The following is a 22,487-nucleotide window of genomic DNA, read 5'->3' as shown; positions in this document are numbered from 1 at the left end:
TTCTTGGTCTGATGTATTAAAAAAATGGTTTAAAGTGGGATTACTCATTTTTAGAGTTTCAACAGTAAAACATTCCCACTTATATCTTTTTTAAAACTGTTTGCTGATTTTAAATTCAATTTCATCAAAACAAAATCTTAGTTCTAGAAATCTAAATGAAAAAAATAAAACATTTTGTGGTCATTCTTTTGTTAAAAAGAATTGACTATGAATGTAAACTTCATCTCTTTTTTTTTAAATAAAATATGTTGTCACAATGCATATTCTTAAAAACAAATTTATCAGAGATGTCCTGATCATGATATGGGTATTTTGATGCCATCAGCTGATAGCATACAATTGCAAGTGAATGAAAAGCCAAATATAGAATTAGTTTGGAATCTGTGACAATTTTAGAACCAAACTAGAGTTGTCCATTTTATTTTAAAGGTTTGCCTATGCTCTACAGGGGAATGAAATGTAAATTTACTTAATTGATCACAGATAAAATAACAAAGGATTGGAAAAATGTTTATATACCATTATATTTACCATCTGATTTAATTGATAAATGATAGATCTTATCAAGTTCCCCTGTTGTGAGCCCCATTCAGGTAAATAGTCATCAACCATGACACACCTGAGGCCAACTTTGAACTTTAACCTTATGATGTCAGCCTTAAGAACTACCATTGATGTGCAGTTCATAGAATGAGAAATAGACACATGTTGAATTAAAATGGAATTATACTTTTGAAACATAGGGCAGGTGGAAATCAGCAATTAACTACCTGTAGACAGGTAGACAATGTTTATATTTTCACACCTGGATTAAAAATTGATCAATGCAAAACATGTGACAGGATATTTTCTTCTGAAGCTACATGAGTTTTATCTGTCAGATTTCATATTATCTGTTAAAGAGTTTTGGATATATTTGTGATGGATAAGTTTATATTGTGAATTTTGGAATTTATTTTAAAATGATTCGTGGACGGAAAGAAGGTGATAATTTTGCCTCCTGGTTTCTTACTTTTGATGGAGGTAGGTTGATTAATTAATTAGTAAATTAATCAATTATTAAGTATTAATTGGAAATCAATATATTCTTATGAATGGTAATTATGATTATGCATTTACAATGTAATAGGTTGATAAAGTGCATCATACATGTACTTATATCATAATCAAAATTCTCTATGCATTTATTACAGTAATATAGTAATGTGGAAATAGATTGACTGTGCAGGCCATATTTTAATTTAAATTTGGATTCAGACATTTTTAATTTATTCTTAATGAAGGGAATACAGTTATATCTAGGAAAAAGTACATTTTTATGCTTTCAACTCTGCCTTGAAAATTTAACTGCAATGTCCAAATTTGGCTGTTTTTGTCATTTTACTGTGATAGCTAGCAATTACATAATTATGTCATGTGCTTTGAAAAAAAATAAAACGGAAAAATAAAAAAGTCAGTAATGTGCATGAAAATACAAAAAGCCTAATAAAATTATTACAGTTAAAAAAATTTCCCCATAGTCATCATTCTTTTACCATATATGGGTCAGTCGGAAGTAAAATAAATTACATTTCAAAAATTTTGTAGGAAAACAATTTTCCTTGTCTGATATAAATCTTTGTCCCACCTCCCATAGAATTACACAATAGGTAAAAGATTTCATTTGTTTATCTTTATTATAATCATGTGATAACAAGCCTATTCAAATAGCTATGAAGATCTATAGCCTTGGTAAGATGATTAACCCTATAATTCCAAAACACCATGGCCTGAGATGTGAAAATCCTTGGTGTTTACATGATTGAGGTTAAGAAAGCAGGGGGTATGATTTGAAGGTTTTAAGAAAAATATTATGGTTAGTGACATATATAGATAGAGTGCTGAGGGCAGGATAAAATATTAAACATGGATTGAACAAGTGGTGTGAAAAATTAAATAAGATTAAAAAATAAAACCAACAAATTTGATATCAGTATTGCTAGTAAAAAGGAAGCAACATTATTCATGGTGAAGTTCAAAGCATTCTCCTGAGAATGACTGACATACCATTTATAATTTCACGCAGAAATTCTCAGATTTTAAGGTACACTGATTGTCATATTTTTTATTGGTGCAACAAGTTTCCAAGCCATATCACCAAGCAATACTTTTACTTGAAATTGAAGTTTCATTTCTCTTCTGATCTCGCCCTCTTTTTCTTCCCCTTTTTCTTTCCATCTCTCAAAGATAAAAGATCTGAAGTTAACACTAATGGGTTACTTGAGTACAATTAAACACAAATTAAAATTCTTGCTCCTGGTAAAGCATTCCATATACAGCAAAAATAACATTGATGTCTGCATAGCAATCTTTGATCAATTAGGAATCTGTTTGAACATCCAAGTAATTAATGAAGCCCATGGAGCAGGAGCACTTTAAATTCAAGATGTCTACTAATTGCATTTTAAAAGGATTTTAGTTTTTTAAAGGAAGTCTGGATAATCAAAATAATTTCACTGTCCCTATAAACAGATGTAATAAGGAAAGAGCTAATTTCGTTACCTGGCTATTATCAAACAGCAATGACAAGATTAAGGTGGTTCAATTTGAAATCTTGTTTTGGTATCATTCAATATTCTAAATTAGAAAAATCACAAATATTGATGTTGATGTATGAAAGTTTCATGGACAATAACATTTAAGCTCAGGGAGCAGTAACAATTTTGATTTAATATTTATGTAATATTTCAGGTTGAATCTTGAAGTGTAAACAATTTTCCATTTGATATATAATGTACATCTAACATTTATACATGGAAAACTTGGTAGGTTTTTCTCCCAATGCATGGCCTGTCATACCAGTTTGTCACTTGGTCTAAGCCTTTTATCTTTGATGCCACAAAGCCTTAAAATATATTTAAGTCTGAGAACAATTATTATTCCTCTGTGTTTAGGATCAGCTGATAGAATTACATGTGACTTTAGTGATTACACTGTTCCTGTGGAGAAACACTATAATTGATTAAATTCTTTTACAGTTAATTACATTGATAAGTAATGTCAATGTTTTAGACATGTAAATCAATATTGTCTTTTTATTGGAAGATGGCTGCCTGGGATGTTATTGTATTTAGAAGGTTCCTGCTCTCATTACTATGAAGCTATAGGGTTAACTTAAATTCACCTTCATGAATGACTTTCTAGGTTGAGATTTAAAATGAAAAAGAGGTTAACTGCAACTAATGACAAAAGGAACCAAGGACTATGATGAAAAAGGGGGCAGGGCCTTGATTTCATGATAACATTACAAATGTTTGCCAAGGAAGAACAATCCCAGGCCTTTTTAGCTTAGAATGTTTTTGTTGTGGGTAAGGTTTCCACTAAAAACTTTTTCAGTAATTGTATCTATTTTAAACAGCGTGTCCAGGGAAATCTGACACTGTTGCAGTCATTGGTCATAACTATCTGCCTTGTAGGGTAAAAATGAAGACAGTTTGTCTAGTCTGATACTACTCAATAATCAGTGGTCTTGGTTATATGACCTGAATATCTGGACAGAATGTCTTTATATGTCTTACTAATAGACTGATCAGATCATGAAATAAGATCTCCTTCCATAGACACTGGAAGTTGGTGTACTACTAAGCCTGCAAATGATGTTCAATCCTAGGACCATCCAGGTACCAACTATTTATGAAAATGATTAAAAATAACAGTACATATGTAGATGTACAATCATTAGTAACCAGGCAGTATTTTGGAGGATAGAGTGCCTCCTCCAATAATGTTAGTGTATAATATTACAGAAATCTCTCTGAAAAAAAAAAAAAAAATTCTAAATGATCAGTCTTATGATTGCTGCAGAGCTGGCAGTATATATAGTCTGTCAGATCCTCTTTTAGATTTGATTGATTCATATGCTATACATGTACATATAAAATGTATTTGCTATTGGATCTAACCTAAACATCATATAACTTAAGATAATTCAGTCTCTCTACTGTAAATATATGGATTTTCGTAGTTGCTAATTTCAATGGACTCGGTGAAGTAAAGATATTCGCAGGTACCAATTTTCACGGTTTCAAGAAATGATAGTGAACTAAAATGTTTAAAAATCAATAAAGTGGGTACTGTTTTGCCATGGTTTTCTGTCCACCTCATAATAGTGAAAATAAGAACACCACTAAAACTAGTAGATTTACAGTAGTTATCTAGAATAAACCAGCTTTGTTCTATAGTACTTCAATATTCTTCCTGGGAGATAGGGAACACCATATATAGTCTGACTCGTGGATAAGAACACCTATATAGTATGTGTTTATGGAGTATTTATAGCCTTATGCTACTTTTACTGGCTTTCTTGTTTATTTAATGGACAACAAATAACATGGTAGCAATATACATTATGATGTTCTGGACATTGTAATTATATATCTTTTAATTATGTTGAAATTGTACTGTCATTGACCATTTGTTAGTATGTTAAAGTAGAGCCCCCCCCGGCTTCAACATGTAATTTATGCATGTTTTATGCATGACGTTATTAATTAGGATTTCCAAGGACATACAAAAGTATGTATTGTCATTGTTAGGAAAATGAAGGTTCCCATGCATTGTCATCTAATACTTCCTTGATAAGGTTCTAAACATGTGTATAGGCATATATGTCAGATAGGAAACAAGTTAACATGGATGATGTATTCTCTTTGTACATGTATTATAATGAGTATTTCAAATTGGGTTATTATTTGACATTACACTCCCTTGCATTTTTTGCCCCCAAAGATATACCAATTGGTAAAGGATTATAATGTAGTTGTAGGTATCTCTCTCCTCTTCCCAGACATTACACTCCCTTGCATTTTTTTACCCTCAAGGAGCTACCTACTAGTAAAAGAAAAAGATGTGGTTTTTAGGTACCTTTCTCCTCTTCCAATATTATCATCCCTGTGAAGGTACGTCAAACATTTCTCTACATGTAGGAGTATGAGAATGTGCACCTTTTGTACGCTGTTTTGTGATGAGTCAGTGTCTGTGTGTTACAGCTGTGATGTGTGAATTATCCAATCAATATTTATGTAAATATTTGATGAAAAAAAAATTTCAAATTGCTTCGCTGTCAGTCTCCGCTTGCCAGCTGTTCCATCATTTTCTACTTTTACCATATTTGAATTAATTCATACCTCTTTTTCATTTCTCAAGTTATGGATGAGGAAGCAATGAATATTGACCCTTGACTTCTAAGTATCAGCTTTTCTTAAATGATATTGATGCTGCAAACCAACTACATACATGTGGATCAAATAATGCTTAATATGTGGAAACAGAAAGTGAAAGTAGGCTTACTATGAAATGTGGAGCAAATTAAGAAATCATGTAGAGAATGCTTCATAATCCATTTTTGAATTTATACTAAAGGGAAACAATTTAGATATTTAGAGTAGCAAGCTGCATGATTAAATCAAATGTTATGGAGATCATTAATTACTTATGTAATATTCAGGTAATTTTCCTTGTTTGACATAATTTTGCAGCTTTGTGGAAATTTTGTAGATATCATTTGAGTATTGATATTTTTTTTCATGGAAAATTTTCATTTCTCAGGAAATTGAAGCTTCAGAACAACCCTTAAAATCCAAGACTAAATATTTGATTGCACAGTTCTATTTCCATTCAGTAAAAGTGGTCAGATTGAGGGGAAGATGGAAATTGGAAAAAAAAAGTTATATCTGGCATGTAATTTGTCTTTCACAAATTGACCCCTCCACTAAATCTTTGAATAAAAATATATTTTTTTGCATGAAACATAATTTCTGCACAAATGTTACCCTAAAAGGTTTTAAGCCTAGCTTTGTTAGGCCATAAGTTATGTTTACACCCCCAACTTGAAACCCCTAAGAAATAATAGTCCATCCATTTTATCTACATTCTAATTTCATAGTGAAATATTGAATCTTACAAACAAAGCCAACTTCAAATGAAAATTTTATCATGACAGATAAACCATTACAGAACAAAATTAAATCTTTATTTACAGAGTTTAATATAAATTCAATTAGCTTAGCTTCAACAGTATGAAATAATCATTCTGATATAATTAGACGATTAGAATCAACATCGTGTTATTTGACCTTATCATAGGAAGAAAAGACGAAAACGTCTTTATTGAAAATATTACATCGATCTTATTTAATACCCTACTGATATATACAAAGGTTTATTAAAGAGACATTATGTATCTTTCCATATAAAATTCTGGCACTACCTTTTGTAGAGGGGATAAATCCTTTAAACAAATGATGCTTCATAGGTCTACAAATGCTATATTTTTAGATAATTATGGTTGTTTCTGAAGAAAACATTACATTCTTCTCCAACTTATATCACCCAAACCAAGAACCATAACTCTTGCAGTGTCAATTTCATGTACAATCTACACAATTATTTTCTCAAAAGTACATCAAGTGACTAAGACTGCATTGATTTGTGGTCTATAACTGTTTCTGAAAAAGAAAAAAAAGTGAATTTGGTAGGATACCACTTCCTGCCTGATTTTTATAAAGACTAATACTAGAATAGTAATTGGTGTATTGATATCTTTGATTGGTAACTGTGGCTTGTGTTATGGATAATTATGGATTTAAGTGGGTTTTAAGTTGTATCAAGAGTTTAATCCATGGTCAAGTTGACTTTTAAAGGAACTGAATATAAGGCACTGTTTATTAAAGAGTGTTAAGTAAAGTAACAGTCTGTTTATAAGCAAGTTTTAAATTTTTGTCAAAATATTAATTACATTCAAATAGTTGTATACCTACAACCTCAAAATGTGTTAAAGTTTCGGGAATTTTTTGTCAGTGCATTGTTTTGAATTGTTTGTGCTTTTAAATTACCATTTACACCAGAATTTTGGTTAACATTTGCATCAGATTTAAAAAAAAAGTTTCATCATTATCTGTACTGTGAACAAATTATAAATAAGTGTACCATATTCTAAAATTAGTTTTCCTTGCTATGTTAGTTCTGCCAACTACTGTTGCAATATGCAAAAATAAACAGGTCAAATAACATTTTTTTTCAATTCTGATGAATCTTATTTGTTATGTTAAAGCCATTTTACCCTACATATTCTATGTTAATAGGACTGAGGTATTTTTGAGATTACTTCCTGTTTTTCATAAACTTGTAGAGTTATAATTAAGCATGCAGTGCCAATTTAGTTTGTCTTTCTGATAATTAATTCACCATTTAACATAATGGCATTCTTACAGGTCTGAATCTAGAGATTATGAAAAAGGGGGAGGGGTCCAGAAAAAAAGATTATAGACCATTATTTGCTTTTTTTATTGGACTTTTGCATGAAATTGAGAATATTTTCAAACAAGGGGCCAGTGTGGTTCTAACCCATAGAACCTCCTAGATCTGCTATTGATTACTGGAATGATCTGAAAGCCAACAGGAAAGAAGTTTCTCTCCTATCTGTTATCTATAAGGGCTTGACTTTATAACAAAATTAGTTTTTACTCTTTGCATAGAAATACCTATTAATTAGCAAGTTAAATGTTGGTTCATGCCAGCACAAACTTGTAGCTGTATTTGGAATTATGCAGTTATGCAGTTCATGTTCTAACAATTTGTAAGTTAGAAGATCTCGCCCTTACATGTTACATGTTCAGGATAACAAGACAAGGATTTGACATTTTATGTGTTTGTTACGTTGTTTATTACGGTTAGTCATCATCGTGTACTGTTTCACGATTAATATGTGGATTTGTCTTGACGACATTATTAATTTGTGGTCGTACATTTGTGGCGATAAGGGGCCAGTATAAGATATTTGACTGATTTCCTGTTTGTTGGAGACAATGTGATATCCTCATTATTTTTTTTTTGGCCTTAGCCAAAAGCAAGCAAGACCATATATTTGCATGGAAAATTGTTCAGATTGCTATAATGAATGGTAGTGCAGAACTTGCTCTTTTGCCTTATAAAACATAAAATTCTTCATTCCAACTTGTAAACAATTGATGTTTCTATTATTATTAAATGATTTGAGATGTCTTTTATTTTCTGTATTTAAGTCATCTCTTCAACATGTATATACATAAGTGATATTATAATTAATGTGATAATGTGTCAGATTAAGGTTTACTAGTCTACATCTTGACATTATGAAATGACCTGAATGTTGTGTGGTAGCCACTGGATAAATTATGTTTTTGATCTGAAAGATGACTAGCCAGGGGACATAACTCCTACTGTTACATCAATAAATTTGAAGTAGGAAGAACAAACTAATGTTGATGATTCATGTTTAGAACTTAAGTGCATGTTTCCTATATTTAGGGTTAAAATGTCTTTTTTCTTAAAGAAAAGTTTTAAGTGTGCTTGAAGAACATAAACATCATGGGAGACAACCTATGTTCTGAATTGAACACGTCTTTGATGTTAACATTATGCCTCAGTGTATGTCTAATATTGCATGGTCAGGTTTCGTACATGTACTTGTAGCATGTTTTATTAATTATATTTGAGTAAGAAATGGATAAATTTTTCAGCTTTGGCAGGTATTTTTTTTAATAGGTCCAAAATAGTTGAAATTGGTCTGATAAACACAGGTCCACCCTCAACTGACTGGGCCTGATTCTGTTTTTTTTGGGTTATTGTCCGTAATTATACTTCAGTATATCTGTTCCTCAAACCAGACCCTTTTTTCCATTTTTTTTAATAAACAAAATGGGAGAGTTCTGCAGCCAGCACCTTATATATAATATATAAGCAGCCGTTGGTTCTTTATCAGTAATTAAAGACTTTCAACAACAGACCAGACAGACATTTTTGGGGGTTTCTGATCCCATTTAGATTTCACAATAGATCTGCTATAGAGTAAAACACAGTTATATTGTATCAGCCCCTTTAAACTAATATACTATAATTTGAATGACCAATTTATCAAGCTGACAAATTCGTTCTGTAGATAACCTCTCATAACGTGTAGTAGCTATCAATAGGTTTAATATTAACTAAATATTTGTACAGTATATCTCTTCTTGATGGTCTTAAATTTTGTTGAGTGTTGGAGACGCACTAAGTCCGGTGGAATGCAGAATTCCGCCATTCCTGGGCAGTGTATTTGGGCTACTTCGGTGATGTGTTTATAAAAGATGCGGATTATGTAGAAATGGACCACGATACCTGTCGTTTATATATAGGTAAATATATTGGCTTGTGATTTTATGGTTTCTATTTGGATGAGGCTTGAGTTTTGGCCATGTGCCTGTGAGAAAGATTTGCACTTTGATGATGAAGTTGACATTTATGTGAGATGAATTGACTTTAAGGTGCTGCTATTTATGTATCAAAGGGAATTGAAAAAAAGAAAAAAGAGTACAAACCCCAGCTTTAATTACGAAATGAAACTCCTGACCATTATAATATTATAACCACTCAAACTAGACATTAGAACTAATTATATATATTTTAACCCCATTCCCTCCACCTTGATTACCCATTAAACTAGGCATTGGTCTATTAGGTCTCTTCTTTGACCCAAATAATCCAGCCAGAAGGCCTGTTCTGGCTCCAAATACCTCTCCCAATTGCTGACTATTTAAAAAAAAAGACTTAATCTTCTCCTTTAGATACTGTGAAGGTACTTTTATTCTTTGGTACCAATTTTCGTGGATTGGGGAAAAATGATCAGTTCATGGATTCTTCAATTCAACATCATTTAGGAAATGGAATAGTCCAAGAGAGGTGAAACAGGTATATCAGAGAGAAAAAAATATTTAGTGAAATTTTATACCTTTCACCCCTCTGAGAAATAGTGAAAGTCTCCAAAGGCAAAAAGAAAAACAAACAAATGGGAAACTTCCGTTTTGTTGGAAACCAAATTTTGTGGATTACCAAACCCATGAAAACCACGAAAATTGGTACCCCAAGAACAATAATGCTTTCTTAGTAATACAAAAAGGAAATACAGAGCAAAAAATCTACTTAGCATCTTTTAAAAAGATCTGCTATGTAATAGAAGGATCATTCTTTTCATAGTTCTATACACTCACTGTGAGTTCAACTGTTAAAAAAATTACCATTTTCCCATCAGTTGCTGTTGAACTTATATACATGGTTTGTCAATGACTTGAAAACCAGTAAGAATTATAATTATGATTAGAAGAAAATAAAGGATTTATAAAACTCATTTTTCTTTCTCAGGACCGTTAGAAGGAAATCAGCATGGTCCCTTTCATAGTTTTACTTTCATTTTTCATAATCACTGTGCCATGGAAGACATGGGCTTTAGTCTGACAGTGGACTGACATTAATCTCTTGATTTACGTGATCAGATTTGTTGTATGATTGTATACCTACTAATATTCAGTTTGGTTTAAAAGTCCAGTACAGTTGGATGCCTGAGAAAAACAACTATCTTGCTTTGCCTTCTAGGGAGTATTATCTCCTTACAGTTTCTAGATCATGTACAGTGAGATCTGTATAAAACAAACCCCTCGTAGGCATGATTGTTTAGACAGGTGTTTGGTTAATGCAGGTTCAAAATGCATTGAAATGACAGGATCTCAGGAGACTTCTTGTGTAGAATTATGTCTGGTTTATTCAGGGATATGTTTAGTTCTGGTTTCATTAAACATGCAGTTGCACTCTGCTGTAATTTTCTGTAGACAAATTCTTTAGTATGAAATTTCATAGTAGAGAATGCCAAGAGCAGTACAATTTGTTCAGTCACAAAAAGCCTTTTTGCATTTAGTACCAGTATTTGTTTTTTAAGCATGTACATGTACACATTATGAAGTTTAAGAACAAATCTATTTTACCTCTAGTTTCGCTTACAAGGCTATAAATTTGAGATGTTGACAGTGATTTTTATTGGTTGTATCATAGACAATTTCTGTGTTACATATTCAGCTATTTTATATATCACATTATTCTCTGTCCTATTAAAAAAGCAGATTTAAACAGCACAATAATAGCAAGCTGCTTAACAAGCTTTGTGCATAATACGGTCTCAAGCTGGGTGTGATACTAAAACCTTCACTCAGGGCTAGGATAGGCCTATTTTATGCTTCATTCCTTCTGTACAATACTGTATATGGTCAATTTATCATTTTTCTTTGGTGGCAGCAGTGGGTTCAGTACTATTCTTAATGCCTTAATGGTCATTTGATGTTTAGAATGAAAACATTAAAAGGTCATTAACGTTAAAGGTTACAGCTTGTTGGTAATTTGACAGACCTTAGACTTAACATTTGTATGTATACTGGTAGTATATCTAATGGCCATAGTCACTCGTTCTCTATATCTAGTTTCAAGACATTTCTGTATCTATAAATGACTGACTCAGCCATTGATATTATTGACTATTATTCTTTTTTTGGGAAATTAAAAAAAAATCTACTGTTGATAAAATAACACATAATTTGTGAATTAAATCTTGAATAATGAAATTGTCAAACTACTTTGGTAAAATATTATTTGGTGTCCTACTTAATGGAAATGAATGAAACTTCTTTCATGAAATTACTTTAATGTCTGTGGTGGTAGACAAATATTCTACAATCTCCTTGGTATTGATAACAATGTCTTGCCCCTTGTGTAATGGACAAACAGCTATAATTAGTACTAATCATGGTGGTTATATTTTGATAGATTACTACATCTGTCAGTATGATAATTGTGGGAAACTTTGGAATGTTCTATCTTCTTTACTTATCTTTGTCATTCATAATGGGTTTTCTAGGTCCAGTATTTACCCATTGAAATTTTCCTATGAAGGGGTACACAGTATTTTAGCCAATAAACTGAATTAAATTTAGGGAATTGTTATGTTTTTTTGGTTGAAAATTGCAATAGAGCATTTTTCTAATTCCTGAACATCTGAACTTGGGTCTTCAATCATTAACTGTGGTTTTTGTAGAGATGGACAAGTGGAAATCTGTTTCATGGCTCAAATTTTAGAAGATCTCACATGAAATAACTGTCATTGACACATATCAAATTAAAAAATGTTAGACATGTAAATTGCTCTACACAAGTACTTATGTACTTATGTACTTTATAAAAACAGACAGAATACAGTTCACTAAATCATTTATAGTAACCAGCAAATTCTGAAGTTATTTTACATACAAAATACCTCTTCAAATTGTGAGTAAATACCATGAATTTTGTTGACATTTAAATTCAAATCTGATGAAAAACTTATAAAAGATTAACTTTCTGTAGCATTAGCATCAATAGGGCTTCAGAATATATGCCACTATGGGGTCAAAATTTACATTCAAGCAAGATATGAAATTTTTTTATTTTGGTGAACTATTGACACATAACGATCGTAAATTTTAATTTTTGCATTGAATGAATTTTATTGAGCTATGGATTTTTAAATATTGACAGAGATGACACCTGAAATTTCAAAGTATTAAAAGAAATATAGGTTTTGATATCATGTTTAGTGTATAAATGTTGTATAATTTATGATGCCTTGTTTTATCAATAAATGGCCAGATACATTAGTGGGTCAGTTCAAATTTTGAAATGGATCGGAAATTTATAGCAGATCTGAGACATAGTTGGGATTCAGGTAGGGCACTGATTATTTGTTTACATAAACTCTCCTGTGAAGAGGTAGATATAGTATGATGATCATTATGAGTAGGAGCTAATTTGCACCCACTCTTTAAAAAGAGGTGTCAAAATTTTAAACACCTTGTAATTTAGTCAAATTGGTTTGGAGTGAGTCAATATTCTATCGAGATGTCAACTAAATCCTCCCCTAAAATGGTAAATACAAAAGTTGATTGACCTAGCTCTTACGAATATTTTAGTGTTAGTCTAATATGGCACTGTTGGCCTAAAATTCTTTTAGATTGATTAAGTACTGAATGGGCTATGCTTGATTTAATTTTTTTTTTAAAATGATTCTTTTAACTACATAATGTGCCTGTCAGCACTGTGTATTAATATATGTATTATGGTATACTGTCCTAACATGGTCTGTCCATTTGCTTCTCTATATGTCATATGATAAATGAACTTCATTTGAAGGATTTTGATTTTTAGGTACATTATGGCCTTCTTCATTAAAAGAATCTTCCATAGTTATATAGCATTTTTTGTTTCAGAGTAGAGAATATGTACACTGTGAAAAAGGGGTTTGCTGGTGTATTTATCGGCTTGACAGCTCTTTGTTCACATGTATTTTGTCTTTCTTCTTTATTAAAGCATTATTCACCAGCTGCTCTGGTAGAAAATGAATTTTTAAGGACATACTTAGCTATGAAGAACAAAAGATTAAAATAATGTTACATCTGATCTACAACTGAAACAAGATTGGTCACACCTGGAAAAAAACAAGGCCATCTTTCCTCAGGTGAACATTCCTTGTATTTATGATAATCATCTTGTCATAACTTTCACATAAGGAGTTTCACCTGTTTGTAATGTTACTTATAGCCATTTATTGCACATGATAATACACCTAATGCATGACACAGGTAATAATGTCTTTGATCTTTTCTTTGATGTTTCACCTGACAAGTAAATATTACAATGTTGGATGGGGCAGGTATCTAAACTAAAGTTGTTAGCAGTTTATAAAATGCTTTGTTATCAGATATTTTACTTCGCATCATATTTTTTTCAATCTAGAAGTTGAATTTATTTTATCTTTTTTTTACTTTGTCACCAAAATTGGAATAAATGGTTCTTTGTAATTCCACCTGTCTAAGCATCAACTTATGTTTGATTGGCATTGAAACTTTTTCCTAAGAATGTTGAGTTGCATAATGAAACTTTTTCAAATGTATGCTTTTTCAGATGAGTATTTGAAAAATATCATTTCCACTAGAAACCGTAGAGCCTCTTGAAATTATATCTGAAGCTATTATGCACTGAAGATCCTTCAGTGTAAATTTTGTGAACTATGAATTTGTTAATTAAAACACAAACATTAAATTTAACAGATAAAATCATCAGGTACACAGGCAAATATTTTTCATGTGAAATTCATGTTAATCGAGCTTCACTTGAAATTCATGTGAAATTCATATGAAATTAACATGATTTTCATGTGAAATTAGCTAAACACGAATTTCATGTGAACATTTCGTGTGAATTTCAAGTGAACGCTCCATTCGCCCGAATTTCATGTGCACTTTGTCACTTAGTTTATTTGCTCAATTTAGGCGAAAATCATGTGAAATTTGTGTGAAAATCATGTGAATAATTTTGCCTGTGTACACTTGTGTATAGGGAAAGATTTCAATGTAACAAAAGGCAGTGAGTGCCCCCTACCACATGTCTAAATTGAACCAGTTTTGAAGTCCAAATGGGGTTCAGTTAAGATAGGTTTCACTGTACTATTGGACTACACTCCGTGAGATTACACCCCGTAAGACTACACCTCATGAGACTACACCCTCCCATTTGTCCAATTACATCCATTGATAGCTTGTGAGTCAAGTGTGACCACAACACAGAAAGGATGGTTTAATGCATGTATCTGAAGGCTGAAGGTGTGACATTAGATAAATCTAATTGTATTTGAATATTCTGCAGAAATACTGAACTGCATTCAGCTGCTATTAACATGTACCATCTATTTCAACATTCACGTTTTAAGTAAACATAATTTAACTGCTTTTTAACTGGTTAGAATATGTATTTACTAGACTTATGTGTGAGGATAATGGCTACACCCACCCATGCACTGACACTGTTACAACCTGCTTTCATAATTGAACTCTAATTTAACATTCTACATGATGATTATAAAATATTCCCTGTAGCATTTGAGTTAGAATAAAGAGTTATCATTAATTTTGATAACATATCAAGATACAAACTTGTCAAAGCCAAAAAACAAATTGATGTATGTAGCACCAGCACCAGCCAAGACTCAAATTTGATTGTTTCTTAATCAAAATATTTTAAACAATTGAACATTTGCATAATGCAATGGATACAACAAAACTTGAGCAAAATATTATTGATGTATAGCCATATAAGTAGAGTTTCAGATATATACTGATCGGTGGTCTTTTTAAACCATGCAAGTTCAATATTTTTTTCGGGTGAAATATGATAACTTTTTAAATATCCACCCTGGAGGCTATCGTAAAGATCTCGTATTTCGATACTGTTTGACATTAACTAATGGACATTGATGTTTTTCAGGAAGACAAGTTTTTGTTGAATTGATGGATATCTTTTTTATTGTTTACATATTTGTTTGTTGATGATTAGTCTTGACATCAATGGCAGGAAATATTTAAGTTTTTTTTTGCTTAGAGGTTTTTTTAACTGAATCTTTGTCTCAGAGCATTAAAATTAACCGAATTTCTATACAAAATGTTCTCTTAAGATCAAAACAGAAGTCCAAAATTGTAGAAATAATAGGTTTCTACTTGAAAACTTGTCAAGAAAATTAAAGAGTAATCAAGGGAACCAAGGTTATAGCGGTAATCAAAATAATTTTAATCCAGGGACAAAGACCCGACATGGAAAACAGACATACACAACAAAGAACATACAGCAACTAAAATCATACATGCAAAGTAACAAAAGCAAATGAGCAACTTGGACTCCACTAAAAACTGGGAGCATGGACCAGGTGCACCAGTAGGGTAAGCATCCTCTGCTTTTCTAGAAACACCCGCCGAGTTGCTCATAAAAAGTAAAGTCTGGGGTAGACAAACGAGGAAAGGAAAACTATGACCCATTGAATAAATCAGTAGATGGATACACCATAACGATCCACGAGTTCATGATGATGACCATCAAACTTCTGTAGTGATGACTTCAATCTTGTAGCAACATAACCCTGTTCCAGAAGCCTATTTGTTAGAGTTCTAGTGTGATACAAAAAGTCTGCGTAGTTTCAGCAAGCTCTGGCATAACGTATGAGTTGTGATATGAACACTCCATTTGCAGTTGCTGAAGGGATGTTGCCACAAATTTACCCAGAAAAGAGAACCCAACTTATAAAATGTTTCTAAAACTAAATTTCATTAAGCCACATGTAATGGGACATGGGGTTTCAAGAGGTTTCAACTGGGCAAATACATTTAAATGGTCTATGTTTCAGAGGTTAAGTGGGCATAAACAGTCCTTTCAATTACAACTGACTGGACTGATGATTAACAGTCAAACCTGTCTTCAATGACCTTCCAAGAAAGACCAGGTATCGGTGGTCTTGATATACAGGTTTATTAACATAGAACACATTGCAAAGGGATATTGGAACTGAATTCCTTTGAGATTGTTTATTGCTAACTATAGGTGCATGGTTGTTTTGATTGTGTACACAGTTAAACCAAACCTATTGCTGCATGTTGTATAAAAAAGGTACAAATAGATAATTTGATGTATGACTAAATTAATTGCACCCAACTTAGTAAAAATTTACCAAGGACAAGAAATAACTGTAGATGCAATTTTGGTTTATAAATATCCTTTAATACTCTACATCATGTAAGCCAAGGTTGATTTTCAGTAGTTAAGAGAAAAGAAATTAGTATTACATGATGATAAAGCACAAAATACCTTGTTTACGGAAGGCAATATTGGTGTACAGACAGGGACCAATACACTATAGAGGTATACTACCAAATGACAAGCTGATTTTATTGTGTCATTTGTGTAATTTTAGATCATGGAAGATTTGTACCAACGTGTCCCTAAACATGTCATCATAGTTGTAATAACATGATATTTAGTATCAATTTGTAGAACATGATAGTTCTAGGTGAAAAAAACCTTCTTATTTACTTTGTTCTCTTGTTACATCAGTGAAAGTATTGATAAAAAAGTAGCTATTGCTTAATAAAAAGACAGCATTGAAAAAAATATTTCCTGTTTGAAAAGTAATTAAAGATGGGGTCCAGGTGGAAAGGGGGACTGGTCCAGGCTTACCTTTTGTTCTAAAAGTTTATTTGATTATAGATAGTAAAAATGGAAAGTCACTCATATAACCCACTCCCCCTTAGGGTAGTCAGTTTGCAATCCTTTTCAAAATTTCTGCATCCGCCACAGAATGTTGTGTGCTGTCTTTGCTCCTTGGAAATACATTTTCAAAGAAATTGGATATTAAAAAGGATTTGGTATGATATTATGTAGTCTTTTTTTTTTTTAAAATTCTTGTAAAATTTACCAATGTTTGTATAGAGGTTACTGGTATCCATTAATGATTTAAGGTGCTAAAACAGTCATACCAGCCATATTTTGGACTTTTTCTGTTTGCATTTAGTTCTGTTGTCTAACATTGACATAGACAGCAATGATAAGCTCTTGACCAACTTGGTCTGGTAAATCGGGCTGAGTTCCCACGATTCTAAATGTCATTTTAATACAGTCCAAATATACAAATGTCTAAATCATTAACTGCTATACTTATTGTTTTTCTTAGTAACTGAAATACTATATACCTTACTAATCTATGTCTAAATATTGTCACATTAGGTCAATGTTTACAAATCAATGAGTAGCTACACAAAGATATATAGAGTTGTTGCCCCTTTCAAAACGTTTTGAGGACTTTGATATAAATAGTGTCAAATATTAGTTTATCATGAATGTCTTGTACTAAGTGGTATAAAAGACACTTTAGATATGTTCAGTCCAATTTATCGATAACTTTGAAGTGGTCATTTGAAAAATGCAAGTATTTGAGGTAGTTTGATCTGGAATTTTTTGGTTTTTGTGTCAGGAGTTGATAGAGAGGGCGTGGGATATTTAAGTAGGCATTAGAAGATTAAATGATTCTTCACAAAATTGGGATAGTAGTCCTCATGTTTAATGTGAACAAATAGAAGTATTATTTTTGAATTGGACTTAGATGACCAAACTATTTTGACCAGTTGCTGAGTCACAGTTGTTACAGAAGGGGCTCCTGTGGGATAAAAAGAAAATTAAATGTTTTATTGGTACATGTAACAAAAAAGGCATGTATTTATGATTCAATTTGAATTTTTCATGTTTTGGTCCATCTGTTTATATGTATGTCTGTCTGTCTGTCTGTCTGTTTTTCCTTGTATTTTTAATAGCACATTTCCTTCCAGGCCTGTGTATGTATTTTCAAATGATTGGAAGGAAAGAAAAAAGAAACATAAAGTTTTACATCATGATATGATTATTCTTTTATGAGACTGCTTATAGTTATTTTGTATACGTTGATCTTGAGTAATTTCTCTAGATGCATTTGTTGTCATATTTGCTACTATGAGTGACTTTGGTTCATAAACTGACATTGGACATAATGCTATAACATCAACATTATTATTTTATGAGTATACCATGCAACTAAACTTTCTGTCTTATTTTTCCAGGATTTGATCCTATAATTCCTGCTCCTGTACAGTTTGGTCCTTCTGTAAAACCACCAATCAAAGATATAAATAGTAACCATGACGACCAGAGTGAAAGTAAACAACAAGGAGAAAAAGAAAGTTCTAAGAAAGAAGTTGCCGGTAAGAGAGAGGCTTCAGTCTTTTATTCTAAACAGCTGAAAGAAAATTAGTCTTTTGATTGACATATTTTAGCAAATACTGTCTTTTTGGTTTGGTTTCATGAGACATCTCAATCAAATTGTAATATACTCGAAATAATGTTTTATCGACCACTGAAAAATCTTTAATATATCACAAAGAAGACAAAAAGACACCCTGACAAATCTGTGTGTAAATATTACCTATAGTTTCAAATACAGTGGATAACACACAATGTGTTATATATGTTTTATATACTGGTATTCATTTGAGACAGAAAAGCTTTTTTAACACTTGGAGGAAAAAAAGGAAGAAAATAACTTTTTCATATTAAAGTTGAGTTACACTTTTCAAAACATTTAAGATTGGGCTATGATAAAATATTTGTCTATTGAAAAATAACATAAATTTTCCATGTGCATATTGTTTATTGCGCAAAGTGCAATAAACAAAATATGCACATGGAAAATTTATCTTACTTTTCAATAGACAAAATTTTTATCATAGCCAATTTTTATAAATTAATTTGAAAACATATATCTATCTTTAAACACGAGAAAAGTAGCTCTCAGTTTAACTGAATAAGGGTGTGTTAATATTTTTATATCCATTTAGATATAACAAAATTATTTTAACCAATCAGATTACAGTATTTACGTCAAATTAATTTATTCAATATTGATTTTGAAGAAGAAATGAATGTATCCATGGTTACTGTCATCTTTGTTTATTAACTGTTTTTCAGATATTTATAAGGAAGCATTTGAAAATGCTAAGTGTGCTGAGGAGAAAAAATTTCATGGTCGATTTGACTCACTGATGGTTGAATTGAGTAACTCACTGGAGAAGTTGCTTCAAAATGGAGTCAATCATAGTTACAGTAATACACCATGTAAGTGGTCTGAAAATTGTTGACTTGTAAGGACTAAGGACATAAGGTTATGTTTCCTGCCCAAATTAGGTTCCAACATTTGCTTTGAAATATTCAATCTTATCACATAACAGAACCTTTTTGTATCTACAAAAAATGAACACATATTACGAAATAAATTAAAGAAATAATCTCACCAAATTTATGAATAAGATTATTCTATAATTTTTAATTTTGAAAATAAGAGGTTTTTACCTCCCTTTTATGTCATTCCAGGAAAAAGTATAAAATTCAAAACTTAGTCTAAAAATAGGTATCAGTTGTACTGACAAAGTCTGACAATGACATTGTAAATTGATAATGGTTTACACCTACTGACAAAGTCTAACAATGACATTGTAAATTGATAATGGTTTACACCTACTGACAAAGTCTAACAATGACATTGTAAATTGATAATGGTTTACAGGTACTGACAAACTCTCACAATGACATTGTAAATTGATAATGGTTTACACCTACTGACAAAGTCTCACAATGACATTGTAAATTGATAATGGATTACACCTTACTTAAAGTATTTTCTCCTTGTTCATATTCAGAACACATCTTAAAAAATATGTCTGTATCATTTGCCAAAATAATGTAAATGCTTTAAATATTGTAATTCATGGTACTAAATTTATGACATGTTTGATTTCAGATGGTGATGTTATGATCAATTATAGAGGAAAATTAAAAGATCTCCTGGTCAGTCTCTCTCAGAGACTTGAAATTGTGATAGAAAGTAAGTTGATTAAATAATAATCAAGGGCACCAAGAATATAGCAATAATCAAAGAACATAAAGTAACTAAAATCATACATACAAAGTAACAAAAGCAAATGAGCAACTCGGACTCCACTGAAAACTGGGAGCATGGACCAGGTGCACTGGAATGGTAAGCTTTCTAGAAACCTATATCATTCATCAATGATGTGAATTGACTAGGAGTTATGAAACTACCATGAGGACAAACTATAGTGTGAGATCAAGGTCACAAAAAACTTGAAGAACCTGTTACACATGAAAATGAATACTGAATACTCTATTAGGTTCATTGTGTCCATTTACGCAACAAACTTATATTTAGTTTAGTACGGAACTAAACTTAAAGTATTTCATGACAGGTAAAAAGTAGTTTATCCATGTCTAATTTTGTTTACCAGGTGTAGTGTATCGTCTACGGATGTCCATGTGTAGGGTGTAATTTTATCCCGCTCTACTAATATATAAAAATCCACACCTGAGACCTATTTGATGTAAAAGATTTTGATGAATGTTTTGGTACCAATTTCTTTAGTGAAATTCTTGGTCGAATTTCTATCCTAAATATAAAATACCATTTATTCCCTTTTAAACATGACAATATTATTTTGACAGTTAAATGTAGTTTATGCTTGTGTTTACAGAAGTTTTAGTGAATAGTTCCAAGTTGTTTTTTTATCTTTTATTTAAATGTATCCAATTAATGTTTCTTGTTCCAGGTTTTGACAGTTCCTCGGAAGATCCGTTAGAAACCTCACACAAAGTACGACAAATGATCTCACGACTTGTGTCAGAAAACTTTAAAGAGCCACTAGATCTGGTTTGTGTTTTATGCATATGTAAATGGGTTTCATCTCGCCCAATGACTTTCATTTCAAGTGTCATTGTCACCTTTCAATGACATGACTTCTATTTCTCGGCATTGTCCTCTGGCTAAATACATAGAACCCTTTCGTAACCCAGTGGTCAATTCAAGGGAGGGTTCTAGGGATTGGAAACTTCCCCATATTTTTGTTGTGAAATTTTGTTTATTGTAGACAAAAATAGGTTAATTATAGTTTTGGCTTCCCTTTCTTTAACTTTTAAGATCAACCCATGTAACCAAATGCTGGAAGGAATCAGAAATCTGCCCATACAAATCATTTTGTAAATTTGTAAATTTTTGGGATGTATTTGTTATTGCTTAAATTTAAGAATGGCTGTAGTTACAATAATATCAATTGGGTATAAATATTATGGACACATACCAGTATTCCTGCAGAAGGAATGAGTACAAAATACTAGCACATACATTTTACAACCATTTTGCACTTGTTGAAGGTATTTTATCAATTTATTAAAGTGTAAACCTTTTCTGTGAGCATCTGTTAAAATGAGTTTTGTCACCCTATAACACTAAGAAGTATTTCAAATGGGACAAAAAGGATACATACACTTTAGAAAACAAATTGAATATCAATCTTTTAAATCTACAATGGTAGATTTGTTCCTCATTTATTTATATATATGGAGCAGAAAAATCTCTTTCATTATGCATTAGTCTTGTATATGTCCTAAGGTGTATAGACTGAAAATTGTCTCTATAGAGTCCATCTTATCCTAAGGATTTAGTTTAAATGTAGAATTTATAGCTGTAGTATGTAATTTAGTTGGTAAAAAGAACACAGTGGATTGTATATCTGTTATATTTTGCTGTTGACAAAGGTTAGGCAGGTAAATACATCTTACCATGTTGCACAGTTGGAAGGCATATTTTCTTTTCAAATATGCAATAAGACAAAAAAAAACTAATAGTTTTGTTACCTGCTATTAGCAGGAGAAATATAGGGTAGGTAGATAAGGAAATCATTTTATGTTTTAAAAACATGTTTTATATTGAGTTAATTGGGAAACGATCTAGACTTTAACAGTGCTTGAGTAAAAATGGCCATAAAATATTTAGGGTAGGCACCAACAAAAATAAGAGTAATTAAGGGAACAAAGGTTATAGTGGTAACCAACAGAATGTAATCCAGGGACAAAGACCAGACATGGAAAACAGACATTCACAACAAAGAACATAAAGTAACTATAATCATACATACAAAATAACAAAAGCAAATGAGCAACTGGGACTCCAATAAAATCTGAGAGCATGGACCAGGTGCAGCAGTAGGGTAGCAGGAAATGGACATATTATTTGTTTTGGCATTATTTTGTTTAAGTATGTAGGGAATCATTTTACTCTAAACCAGAATATATTAGGGCTATGATATTTTTGTATAGGACTTTAAGGGTGTAAAATTGAACTTGAATTAAGCTTCCTGTAAAATTGATGATTTTAGATAAGT

The 22,487-nt window shown here is 31.6% G+C and overlaps 1 protein-coding gene across 15 annotated transcripts in view; it reads left to right on the top strand.

Annotated features, from left to right (window-relative positions):
* LOC148599416 (uncharacterized) overlaps window positions 1-22,487 on the top strand; it is a 96,671-nt gene that overhangs the window by 50,202 nt on the left and 23,982 nt on the right. For 13 of the 15 annotated variants that reach the window (XM_088558853.1, XM_088558851.1, XM_088558856.1 and 10 more), the window contains 4 exons: window positions 18,321-18,461; window positions 19,225-19,371; window positions 20,054-20,137; window positions 20,877-20,977. In XM_088558853.1, the coding sequence (XP_088414979.1) occupies window positions 18,321-18,461; window positions 19,225-19,371; window positions 20,054-20,137; window positions 20,877-20,977 (473 nt within the window). Of the gene's footprint in view, window positions 1-646; window positions 1,024-9,041; window positions 9,192-18,320; window positions 18,462-19,224; window positions 19,372-20,053; window positions 20,138-20,876; window positions 20,978-22,487 lie in introns of those variants that run through there. The other 2 variants (XM_088558864.1, XM_088558865.1) reach the window with 2 other exon arrangements.

The sequence above is a fragment of the Perna viridis genome, chromosome 13, assembly GCF_037379345.1.
Source record: "Perna viridis isolate PV_CMFRI_1.1 ecotype Kerala chromosome 13, ASM3737934v1, whole genome shotgun sequence".
NCBI classification, from domain to species: Eukaryota; Metazoa; Mollusca; class Bivalvia; order Mytilida; family Mytilidae; genus Perna; species Perna viridis.
The sequence above is the reverse complement of the archived record's forward strand: the minus strand, read 5'-3'. Positions and strand labels throughout refer to the sequence as shown.